Raw genomic sequence first — 13,167 nt, 5'->3', positions numbered from 1 at the left:
CTGTTCAAATGAAAACTTTAGTCATACTTTACATTTATTATTAATATAACATGCTATGTAAATGTACAGGAGCCTGACAAATGACAATCTACTTACATAATTTAAATAATACAAGTGCTTGCTGTAGTCTTTATTAGTACACAGCTTTGTTATGGCTTCTTAGAAGTAATTTTTAAAAGTGCATGATTCTTGTGGGCTACTCTGTTTAGGAAAGATTACAGATAACACATTTCTAAGAATGAATCAGTCAGCTGTATATAGGTTCAGATTAGAAAATATTAAATAAACACAGGGAAAAACATTTTAAATTAGCTTAATTTATATATGAAGACATTTTATTTTTTTTCAGACAGCGTCTTTCTCTGTCACCCAGACTGGAGTGCAATGGCACAAACATATCTCATTGCAGCCTGGACCTCCTGGCCGCAAGTACTATGCCCAGCTAATTTTTTTATTTTTTGTAGAGATGAGTTCTCACTATGTTGCCCAGGCTGGTCTTGAACTCCTGGCCTCAAGTGATCCTCCCATCTTTACCTTCCAAAGGGTTGGGATTACAGGCCTGAGCCACTGCACCCAGTCCCATTTTATTTAAATATCAAATTCAAATCTTCAGTGTTCTACTTATTTTGGGTTTGTTAATTCCATTATACAAGGTCTTATTTCAGTAATTTCCATACTGTGTCAGACAAGATATAAAAATAATTCAACTCCAGGCAATAATACTATCTGTCTTCATGTGACCGGATGAAAAGCTTCTGCTCCCAACATGGAAGCCACAGTAAGAAAAGAATCTCTCTAATCCACTAGCAACAAGCAATTGATACTGTAGTTCGGAATAATACTAGGACATTAACATTCTAATTCCAGCAAACAAGGACTGACTCTTTTCAAAATTCAATTTTGGTTAAGAAACGCTGAGTACAACTTTGGTTAAGAAACACTGAGGTCATGGATAAAGAGTCACAGATGCCAATGCCAAGGGTACAGACACTGACAAAAGTGGCTCCAATAAGATGGCAGGATTTGGGGGTGGTGTCTTTCTTTCAATAACAAATGCATTCAGAAGGTTCAGGAACATGATTTAGCTTTTCTCAAAATGTCATAACATCCTGCTGAATCTTCTCCCACTAGGCCTGCTGGGACCAGAGAAACCGATCACATTTTTCAAGCATGCTTTGTATCAGGGCCCTGAAATCCCAAATAAAAGAAACAAGCAAATTTAGTTGTCATTGTTCATTCTTCACAGAAAACTTAAAAACTACAGAGTTTCAGAGGATTCAAAAAGTTGACTGACTCTGTGCATCAAAAGACACAATCCACAGAGTGAAAAGGCAACCTACAGAATGGAAGAAAATATTTGCAAATCATATATGTGACAAGGGATTAATGTCCAGAATATCGGAGAACTCTTACAGCAACAACAACAAAAACACCCAACCCGATTCAAAATGGGCAAAGGACTTGAGTAAGTATTTCTCCAAAGACAATTATATAAATGGTCAATAAGCATATGAAAAGATGTTCAACATCTCTAATCACTAGAAAAATGCAAATCAAAACCACAATGAGATAGTACCTGACACCCACTGGGATAGCTACTATTTAACAAAAAACAACAACAGAAAATGACAAGTGTAGGGCTAGCACATGGAGAAACTGGAACCCTCGTGCACTGCCAGCAGGAAAGCAAAACGGTGCAGTCTCTACAGAACAGTATGGTGGTTCCTCAAAACATTAAAAATAGAATTATCATATGATTCCAGAATTCCACTTTCAGGTATATACCCAAAAGAACTGAAAGCAGTGTCTGGAAGACATATTTGTATACTCATATTCATAGTAGTGTTATTCACAATACCCAGGAAGCGGAAGCAATTCAAGTGTCTGTCAACAGATGAATGGATAAACAAAAGGTGGCATATTTATACAACAGAATATTATTCAGCCTTAAGTAGAAAGGAAATTCTGACACATGCTACAACATGGAAAACCTTTAGGATGATATACTCAGTGAAACAGGCCGGTCACAAAAGGACAAATGTATTAATTCCACTGAGATGAGGTATTTAGAATAGTAAAATTAATAAAAACAGAAAGTAGAACTGGGGTTGCCAGGGGCTAGGTAGAGGAAGTTGCTGTTTAATGGGTGTAGAGTTTCAGTTTTGCAAAATGAAAAAGTTCTAGAGACTGGATGCAAAACAATGTGAATATACTTAATACCACTGAGCTGAACATTTTTAAATTGTTAAGATGATAAATTTTATGTGTATTATACCCCACACACACACACACACACAAAGACTGAGACATTAGGTACCTGGTAATTTTTTTTTTTTTTTTTTTTTTTTTCAGAGTTTCATTCTCGTTGCCCAGGCTGGAGTGCAATGGCATGATCTTGGCTCACTGCAATCTCTGCCTGCTGAGTTAAGCAATTCTCCTGCCTCAGCTTCCCGAGTAGCTGGGATTTACAGGTGTCCGCCACCATGTCCAGTTAATTTTTTTGAATTTTTTTTTAATAGAGACAGGGTTTCACTATGTTGGTCAGGCTGGTCTCGAACTCCTGACCTCAGGTTATCCACTTGCCTCAGCCTCCCAAAGTGCTGGGATTATAGGCATAAGCCACTGTACCCACCCAGGTACCAGTAATTTTTTTTTTTTTTTTTTTTGAGATGGAATCTCGCTGTCACCAGGCTAGAGTACAGTGGCATATTCTAGGCTCACTGCAACCTCCACCTTCTGAGTTCAAGCAATTCTCCTGCCTCAGCCTCCCAAGTAGCTGGGACTACAGACATGCACCAACACGCCCAGCTAATTTTTGTATTTTTTTTTTTTTTTTAGCAGAGATGGGGTTTCACCATGTTGGCCAGGATGGTCTCAATCTCTTGACCTCGTGATCCGCCCACCGCAGCCTCACAAAGTGCTGGGATTACAGGCGTGAGCCACCACAACCAGCCTGGTACCAGTAATATTTTTAAAGAATCAAGGACACATCAGATTATTCTGGTTAATCTGAACAGCATCTTGGTCATGACTGTGAATGAAATATTACTTTAGCCTCTTCCTTTAATTACCAGTTCAGTCTCAGTCTCCTCATGTTAGTGATGGGTCAGGACTAACTGATCTCCACATCTACCTCTGAATGTCTGGCATTCTACCTTCTCCAAGTACCACGCAGAGGGTAGGACAAACTGGTATTACCTCTGCCTTTTCTCGGCAATCCTCAGGACATCGCAGGTTCTGGTAAACTTCTCTGACAACTCAAGGGCCAGACCACATTCCTGTAGCAGTGACCAAGCCCGATCTGGGCCCATGGCCTTAGCTAACAGAAGTGCCACATTCTCCACGTTGATGGGGGAAGGCCCATCACTGAGGCTCCCATTTAGCGACTCCTGGGAGGCTGGCCTCGTGCTCTTGTTGTGTATGAGATGAAGGAGAAGCTTCCACTCCTCCACAGTCTCTGGGATCCAACCTAAACACACACAGGGAAATGTCAGTTTGACCACTCTTAGCACACTGACTGGATACAAGAGATGGTCAAAACTGTGAAAATGTTTAATGCCAAAACATAAAAATATTCAAGAACATAATCTCATCACCCTAACACAAGTTATTTTCTGAAAATTTGTTGTATAAATTGTTCATGAGAAAGAGAAGTCACAAAATTAACTTTGATTTTTTTTTTTTTTTAAAGAGAGACAGGGTCTCACTACCATGCTGCCCAGGCTGGTCTTGAACTCCTGAGCTCAAGCAATCCTCCCACCTCAGCCTCCCAAAGTGCTGGGATTATAGGCATGAGCTACCACACCCGGGCAGCTTCAGAATTCTTTCAACCACTCAGTAATTACCCAGGGCATATCCTATGCTAGGCACTGGATATGTAATGATGAACAAAAGAGACACAATCCCTGTACTCTTGTGGAGCTTACAGTATAGTATAGGAAACAAAACTTAAACACATAAGTAAATACATACTTATAAAGTATGCTAAGCACTATGAAAAAAAAGAACAAGGAAGCATCAGAGAGAATGGCTAATAAGGGCTCTATGAGGAAGTGACATTGAAGCAGAAAGCTAAAAGATCAGATAAGCTTAGAGGACATATGCATGGGGCCCACATAATGTGAAAACTTAGAGTAGAGGCCATCAGAAATAAAGAGGCCTACACTTCTGATAAAGGAAACACGGAAGACAATGTAACACAGGAAAGAACTTGATGAATTCAATGAATTTTTCTTTTCCTTTTTTTTTTTTTTGAGACCAACTTTAAAATTCAACACAAACCTAGCATGTTTCTTCTCCAAATATTTAAACCTTGGAAGTCTTCCTTGACTCTTCCCCCTCCTTCATTTGCTATATCCAGTATCAGAATGTCCCACTGCATTTTCCTTTGAAATGCCCACTGGATGTGCTCCTTTTGCTGCCCTACTAATCACCATTTTTTTTTTGGGGGGGGGGGGGCACTCTGTTGCCCAGGCTGGAGTGCAGTGCTGCGATCTCAGCTCACTGCAACCGCCGCCTCCCAGGTTCAAGCAATTCTCCTGCCTCAGCCTCTCAAGTAGCTGGGATCACAAGCATAAGCCACCATGCCCAGTTAATTTTTGTATTTTTAGTAGAGACGGGGTTTCACCATGTTGGCCAGGCTTGTCTCAAACTCCTGACCTCAGGTGATCCACCCGCCTCGGCCTCTGAAAGTGCTGGAATTACAAGCGTGAGCCACCATGTCTGGCCAGAATCATCTTTAATTAATGGGAAATTAAAAAAAAAAAAAAAGCCTAAGCACACATTTTGCAGGAAGTCCTTGGTCTGAACCCCAGCTCCAGCATTTACTATTAGTAGCTGTGTGATTTTGGGCCAATTAACTGTCCCTTCTGTACCTCAGTTATCTGGAAAATGGAAATAATAGTAACTATTCCCAGAGTTTATCTCATTTAAAACAACATATGGAAAGCACATAGTATAGTGCCTAACACATAGTAGGCACTCATGAAAAAGAAAAGTTGCCTGTAGTTTATTCTTAATTGTGATTTCATAACATATCAAGGGCTATAGGTAAAAAACAAAAAACAAAAAACAAACCAAAAAAACTCCACAAATGTGACAAGAAAAATTATATATTAAATTATGATCATTGAAAGGTTCACCAAATTTTTTTTGTTGAGAAGTCTGGAGTAACTTCTAAAAATTGACAACCAAGAGTAACCAGTTAGGATTGACATACCATTGTCCCCTTCCATCAGGCTCATATCATTCAGATACACAATATTGGTGAAGGCCTCTCTTCTTCTCTCCAGCTCCAAACACAGAGTTAGATATCCAGGCCAGAAACTTTAAAGAGACCAAAGTTGAAGAAAGGAATAAAAGACCATAAATTTATCTGGAGCTGTGCTGTCCAAAACAGCAGACACAGTCACATGTGGCTATTTCAATTTAAATTAATTAAAAGTAAATAACATCTGAAGGTCAGCTCTTCAGTTAACATATTCACATTTCAAGTAGTCAATGGCTACACGTGGCTAGTGGCCACCATTGGACAGTTCAGTAGAATATCTCCACTATGATAGAAAGTTATATTAGATGACCCTGATCTATGGGAAAAAAACAAAAAAACTAGCAACAAATGCTGACATTTGAGGCCAAGCTCCAATTACAAGGCATTTAAAATTTATTCACTTTATAAACTTTAAAATTGAACACAAACCTAACATGTTTCTTCTCCAAACATTCAAACCTTGGAAGTCTTCCTTGACTTTTCCCCCTCCTTCATTTGCTATATCCAGTATCAGCATGTCCCACCACATTTTCCTTTGAAATGCCCACTGGATGTGCTCCTTTTGCTGCCCCACTAATCACCAATCCACTCATATCTGAATTACTCCAACAGCTTCCTAGCTGGCCTTCTGTCTCCAGCCTTCTCATGTATGACATCAGAAATGATCTCTAGAAAGCTCCACTTTCATTATGCAATTTTTGCACCAAAAAGTTTAGTCTAAAAGGGTCTCTACTGATAACCAAATACTTCTGCCAGCTTTCAAGGTCCTGCATTATCTTGTCACCCACCACCTGGCCAGACTCAGCCCTCATTATCAATGAACAAATATGTATCAAGTGCCTACCACTACACAAATTAGATATAGACATTATGAGGGAAAAGAAAGACACAAGTCTCTATCTCCAAAAGTTTATAATCCAGGTGGAGCCATAAGGCAGCATCACCAGGCAATAAATAACTGACTGAAGTGTGATGTGGATAATAAGCAATGTCAGTTTTCCACGCCCTTGCTCTCTCTCACCTAACTCACTCTCTCCTGGCTCCTTTATAAATACAAATCCTACCCAGGTTTGAGGTTTTATCTTCAAAATCTCACCTCCTCCCTGAGTCCTTCACCAGCGATTCTTTTGAGCCCATTTTGATCTCTCTCTTACTATATTAATTATAAAAGCCTGTATCAATTATAACTGGTATCACACAATCTGGTGCTTAATGAAATACTATCTACATGCCTGAGAACTGGGGCTGGCAACTAAGCAGAGGGAGTGGAGGGGAATTAGCAAAAGGCTATACAAAAAAAAAAGCACGAAATTTAAATGGAAAAAACACGTTTAATTTACTATCACTTAAAACAAAAAGGTGCTTTTAAATAGCAAAGAGACTCCCCAAATAATAATGTGTATTAATTCAGACCCTTAACCATAAGGTTGTTAACTGAAATGTTTCTAATCTTAACTTCAGTTTCTAAGAAAATTCTCACTTACCCACAAGACCTGCAGATGTCTGTCATTTTCTCTTTGGTTATAAAATCTGCAGGAAGCTTAATTAGATGAAGGATCAGCTGACTATAACCCCAGGAAAGTAAGTGTGAATGAGGCCTATGAAATGAAAAAGAATCAGTAAATCAGACAGGAAATAAACTCTAGAAAATGCTTACTAATCACCTAATAGGTAAGAATAGAGTTTAACTGCATTCTATTACTACATTTTAAAAACATTGCTATTTGGCTTTTGAAAAATTAAAAACATATTTTTCCTATAACCTGTTTATTTTTAAAGATTAGATACTTCAAGTAATCAAAAGCAAAATTCTTTTTTGATACTTTAGGTAATCAAAAGCAAAAGAAATAAATTATTTTTTCTTCTTTTAATTCCATCATTCCATCACTCACAGATAACCACTGCATATCCTTCTAGACTTTTTGCTAGGAATGTAAGACTGGCATTTCGGGGTCTTTTAAGAAGTGTCTCCTGGGGGAAAACACAAGGAACAGTTCTGACACAAGTAGCCGTGTGTAGCTTGCCTGAATTTTATTTTATTTTTAAAGTCCTAAATCAGGTCAGGTTATGTCTAGAAATTCCTTGACAAATGTTTAGGAAGAAAACACTTACATACCTATCTCTCTAACCCCCCCACTCAGTTTCACCCTCTCACAGGCTATCATCAAGGTCTCTTAATGTGGGCCCATGAAAAACCTGCAGGGGGTCAGTTGTGCACAATTTTGCAAGACTGCATTTTTCTAAAAGGAATCATCAGATTCTTATAGGGTGACCCCAAATAATTTCAGAACCACTAAGAAATACACTTCATCTCATTACTACCATGACTTGGGTCAGTCTCTTCCATAGCTATTCCTAAAGTGAGCCCAGAATGCCATATGTGAATAAACCAGTTCCATTCCAAAGGAACACTGGAGCTTAATCGTTAGAAATAAGACTCCTAGCCAGGTGCAGTGGCTCACGCCTGTAATCCCAGTACTTTGGGAGGCCAAGGCAGGTAGATCGCTTGAGCCCAGGAGATTGAGATGGGCCTGGGCCATATGGCGAAATCTCATCTGTACAAAAAATGAGCCAGGCAGAGTGGCGTGCTCCCGTATTCCCAGCTACTCAGGAAGCTAAGGTGAGAGGGTTGAATTACCCGAGCCTAGGAGGTCAAGGCTGCAGGAAGCCATGATCTTAGCACCACATTCCAGCCTAGGCGACAGAGTGAGATCCTGTCTCAAAAAAAAAAAAAGAAACAAAGAAAGAGGACTTCTTCTGTACCTGGGATAACCTTCATCATCCATTGTGCTGGTGCTTGGCGGAGCATCAAGGGACACTGCCAAAAGCAGCCAATCCAACCTTAAAGACTCTGGTTGCAGAAGGGACTCAAGAAAAGATGACCTAAGAGAAAGTTGGGGAAAAAGTCACCAATCTTCACACTAAGAAAGGAAACATAAAATGTGCGGAGTGTGAAGAAAACCTGATTAAGAGATGAATACAGTAGAAGAAATAACTCAAAGACTCTTCTGCTACAAAATGTCTAGAAATGCTGGCAACTAAGCTCTAAGATAACAAGGAAAATGTCAAAGGGCCAAAAAAGAAAAAAAAAAAAAAGGAGAGAAAGAAAGAGACAAATAAAAACTAGTGTGGCCAAGGTAGGAAGATCACTGAGGCCGTAAGTTTGAGGCTGTAGGATGCTACGATCACACCCGTGAATAGCCACTGCATCCAGCTTGGGCAACATTGTGGCAAGTGTGAACCAATCAAAAGAAGAAAGGAGGAAGCTGCTAGTCTAATAAGCCAGGGGCACAGGTCACGAGTGTTACAACCATGGGGAGATAGAAAATCAGACATCAGCCTAAAAAGAGAAGAGCTGGAACTGAGATCTATGTCAATAAAAAGGTAGCAGTGAATCTACTCACTGCAAAGACAATAAGAAGCTTATCTTCTTAGTCCAGGCCCTGAATCAAGAGATTAATTTTGCACTGATCTGAGAATCTCTGAGAGGGAGGGAAGAAGTGTGGTACATGCACATTTGTGATGTGTGCTGTGACATGTGGCAGAATGTTACAAGGCTGCCCAAATCCTCCTCTTCCATAGTAGGTGCCTCAACCCCTTGGTAATTAACAGCAACAGTGTGACACCTGCTTATAAAAGAGAAACAATGCCCTATCAAAAGAAAGGAGAGTCTGCAAATATCTTCTCCTTCTCACCGCTGATCTTCAGGCCTTGATTTCACCAGACTGTCTAAATAGGCCAAAAACTCAGCAGGATGATGATGACAAAGTTGTATGATATCCGAGGGCAAAATGGATGGATAGAACTTGATTAAGGATCGAAGAGCAGATTCCCCAAACTTCTCATACAACCTGCATTTAAAAACAAAACACTTTAGTCTCTAATTTCAGTGAAATGCTATAACTTGGTTACATTTAGGTTACTTACTACAAATGAAAATAAATATACTAACAGAAGCTGCCTCATATGCAAATGAGTAACACGTTAGAGACTAAAATGTGTTAGAGACTAAAATACACACAAAAAAATCATGTGCTTTAGTTCATAAAAACAATATATAGGACAACTTACCGGGTGGCATAAACAACTAACAACGGACTATCAAAAGGAACCTTGTCATCTAGTAACTTTAACCTTGTTGGTAGATCTCCTTCTTCCATCTCCACATACACAGGATTGGAACTTGCCATTTCTGAAATATAAAGCATACCCTTTTCCAAACTTTATCTCTTAGATGGAAATATTCAATTTATAAATATGCTCATTCAGAAATCATCAGTCACTTACCTACTGTGTGGACCTATTATGTTCAAGGCCCAATGTTTGTTAAGCATTATAGGAGAAACAAATAAAAGGACAAGAGATGCAATCTCTACTTTTAAGAATCTTAAAATCAAATTGGGAGGCAAAGCATATTAAAGGTTTTAAATAAGACAAAGGAACATATAATTAATACATCAGTGACTATTACTCTTAAAATAATGAGTGTCTAGGGCTATATATAGTGACCGTCCATATCTACACACATCACAAAGCAATATACCTAGCTACCATCAATGCCAAGTTGCTCAGTTTTTTCTAGAACTAGTATTCCTACTCCATCTTTTAGAATTAAATTCAGTGAAATTAATTTTAAAATATTTGACCTATTTTTAAAGATATCAGTATAGCAAATATTCATTCTCTGAAGAACAAAATATTTGACTTTTTGGAATAGCCAAAAGTCATTTAAAATCAAGTCTGGTGAAAGAAGTGAGTGATGATCTAAAACTATTGTGGTTAAAAAAAAAAAAAAAAAAAATATGAATCTAAAGTAAAGTAGGTTTTTTTCCAAGTAGTTTTCTTTTTTTAGTTTTTTAGAAACAGAGTCTCATTCTGTTGCCCAGGCTGGAGTGCGGTAGCGATCACTGCAACCTTGAACTCCTGGCTGTGTGTGTGTGTGTGTGTGTGTGTGTGTGTGTGAAGCGACAGGGTCTTCCTACATTGCCTAGCTGCAATGCCGGTGTGTGCACACATGCGCACATGCATGTGTGGAGAGACAGCGTCTTGCTACGTTGCCTAGATGCAATGCCTGGGGGTGTGTGTGTGTGTGTGTGTGTGTGGTGTGTGTGTGTAGAGACAGTGTCTTGCAATGTTGTCTAGGCTGGTGTGTATGTGTGTTTATGTGTATGTGTGTGTAGATAGGGTCTTGCTACATTACATAGGCTGGTGCGTGTGTCTTTGTGTGTGTAGAGACAGGGTCTTGCTATGTTGCCTAGGCTGGGCAAGTAGTTTTCAACTGGCTCTGAAGGCAAATCCCAAATAACAGTTCCAAAAGCTGTTTCCCATAATTATAACATCATTAGAAGGGTGAGGGCTACTCACCAGGTTCTAAGAGCCAACATTCAAATTCTGATACATGTTTTTTTTAATAAGTCATTTTTTTCCTAGTCTCATTGTTTCCCATTTGACTGTGTCAGGCAATAAGTACTCTAAAGGAATTCAGAGGAGGATGCCATTCAGAGGTTTGGGGAAGTCTTATGACTGCGTGCGAGCTAAACCAGACATATTCACTTAAACTCAAGTAAGCAGCCACATCACTCAAATTGCCCACCATGCTTCCTCTAGCCAGCACTGGTAGTAACAACTATCACTCTGGCTGATGGAGACTCTTTTCTGCTCTTCTGTGACTGGGTATGATCACATAATAGAGACAGATACAGTAAATTTACAATGAGAAATAATGTCACACATTTGTGAGGAGACATAACTTGTTTCTTATTTTGCACAAAAGACAATCTACCTCAACTCAGAACAAAAAATATTATTATGCTTTTAACTGCTGTATTTGAATTAAAGCAGATCTGTAACTATAGATCCGTATTTCTAGAAAGCTAAAATATCTTTAAGTAAGTTGACATAAAAACGTTTCTCTATTCACTTTTGGTAATGAATGAGAAGTTTGCTTAAAGTCTAAATTAATTATTAGAAATATGGCATCTGTTATTCAAGCAGAATTTGGAATTAAGAAAATTCACTTCTTCAAAAACATGGAACTATGGCTGCAGAAAGGGCAATGCATATAGTTTTTAGAGTATGAGAGCTGGTTTCTATTATATGTCAGGATGACACATAGTGTGACCTTCAGCCAAGGTAGATACTGCTGGCTGTGCACCAAAGTTTCTGAGGTAGACATGTAAGCAAGTTCTTCACCTATATTCATTCTTTTCCTCCTGGACAGATTGCACTTCCCAGTTTACTTTACAATTAGTTGGGGCCATATGCTGGAATTTTCACCAATGGAAATGTATACAGAAGAGATGTAAGCCACTACCAGGCCAGGCCTGTAAGACACCACGTTCTACATGCTTTCCCCAAACATAGCAACCCAGACACAACCGCAACCCTTAAGGGAAGCTGGAGCTGAAAATAATGGAAGGAACTTGGAATGCTGGAATGCTGAATTACCACCTGGAAGACAGCTACCCACTGACCTGGAATACCTGTCCTGGACTGTTACAAAAGCAAGAAACATACTTCTATATAAGTCTGAGTTACTACATTATGAGATATTTATTACAGCAGTTTAGCCACCTAAGATCTCTCTCTGCCTCAGATTGCTTACCTATAAAATGAAATAACACCATCTACTCCAAAGATTATTGTAAGGATGAATGAGACAATGCTGAAAAGTGTTTACCATAATATCTGCCACACAATAAGTATCCCATATAGTATTTCTGTATTAGTAAGTTACATGAGAGATTTTCTTCTTTTAATATATCTGCATTTACAAACATTTTACTTTAACCTCAACTTCCCCAGCACTGCTCTACCATTTTCTGAATGTCATTATGAGAGAAATAAAACTAATTTCTAGGGCCAGGCATGGTGGCTCACACCTATAATCCCAGCATTTTGGGAGGCCAAGGTGGGAAGACTGCTTTGAGGTCAGGATTTCAAGACCAACCTGGGCAACACAGTAAGACCCCATCTCTATAAAAAAATGAAGAAATCAGCGGGTACAGTGGCACACGCCTATAATTGCACGACTCATAAAACTGAGGCAGGAGGATTGTTTGAACTGAAGGGGTCAAGGCTGCAGTGAGCCATGATCACACCACTGCATTCCAGCCTGGCCACAGAGTGAGACCCTGTCTCTAAAAATAAAAAATAGGGCCAGGCACAGTGGTTCATGCCTGTGATCTCAACACTTTGGGAGGCCAAGGCAGGTGGATCACTTGAGGTCAGGTGTTTGAGACCAGCCTGGTCAACATGGCAAAACCCCGTCTCTACTAAAATACAAAAATTAGCCAGGCGTGGTAGTGCACGCCTGTGGTCCCAGCTACTTGGGAAGTTAAGGCAAGAGAATCTCTTAAACCCAGGAGGCAGAGGTTGCAGTGAGTCAAGATGGTGCCACTGCACTCTAGCCTGGGCAACAGATTGAAACTGTCTCAAAAAAAGTAAAATAAATAAAAATTAAAAAACTAATTTCTTATAATCCAGTTGTAAATGCAACCAATGTCTGAAAGAACTATTAAAAGTTAAAATGAGGCCAGGCATGGTGGCTCACGCCTGTAATCCCAACACTTTGGGAGGCCGAAGCAGGCGGATCACGAGGTCAGAAGATCGAGACCATCCTGGCTAACATGGTGAAACCCCATCTCTATTAAAACTACAAAAAAAATTAGCTGGGCATGGTAGAGAGCGCCTGTAGTCCCAGCTACTAGGGAGGCTGCGGCAGGAGAATGGCGTGAACCCAGGAGGCGGAGCTTGCAGTAAGCCGAGATTGCGCCACTGCACTCCAGCCTGGGTGACTGAGCAAGACTCCATCTCAAAAAAAGAGGAAAAAAAAAAAAGTTAAAATGAATGGAAAACAGAATGAAGGGCTGACCAGAACAGATGTGATTTTCTACTTA

General features: G+C 39.5%; 1 protein-coding gene across 6 annotated transcripts in view; it reads right to left on the bottom strand.

The window, feature by feature from the left end:
- The window catches only part of HPS5 (HPS5 biogenesis of lysosomal organelles complex 2 subunit 2), a 45,110-nt gene continuing 31,943 nt past the window's right edge, over positions 1–13,167 (bottom strand). For all 6 annotated transcript variants that reach the window (XM_073017847.1, XM_008004852.3, XM_008004878.3 and 3 more), the window contains 7 exons: positions 9,341–9,461; positions 8,965–9,120; positions 8,033–8,152; positions 6,754–6,867; positions 5,219–5,325; positions 3,199–3,469; positions 1–1,188 (listed from right to left, as the gene is read on the bottom strand). In XM_073017847.1, coding sequence (XP_072873948.1) covers positions 1,128–1,188; positions 3,199–3,469; positions 5,219–5,325; positions 6,754–6,867; positions 8,033–8,152; positions 8,965–9,120; positions 9,341–9,461 — 950 coding nt within the window. In that variant the 3' untranslated portion in view covers positions 1–1,127. The remainder of the gene's footprint in view (positions 1,189–3,198; positions 3,470–5,218; positions 5,326–6,753; positions 6,868–8,032; positions 8,153–8,964; positions 9,121–9,340; positions 9,462–13,167) is intronic.

Source organism: Chlorocebus sabaeus, chromosome 1 (assembly GCF_047675955.1).
Source record: "Chlorocebus sabaeus isolate Y175 chromosome 1, mChlSab1.0.hap1, whole genome shotgun sequence".
In the NCBI taxonomy this organism is placed as follows: Eukaryota; Metazoa; Chordata; class Mammalia; order Primates; family Cercopithecidae; genus Chlorocebus; species Chlorocebus sabaeus.
Note: the sequence above shows the minus strand (reverse complement) of the source record. Positions and strands in the feature narration are given on the sequence as shown.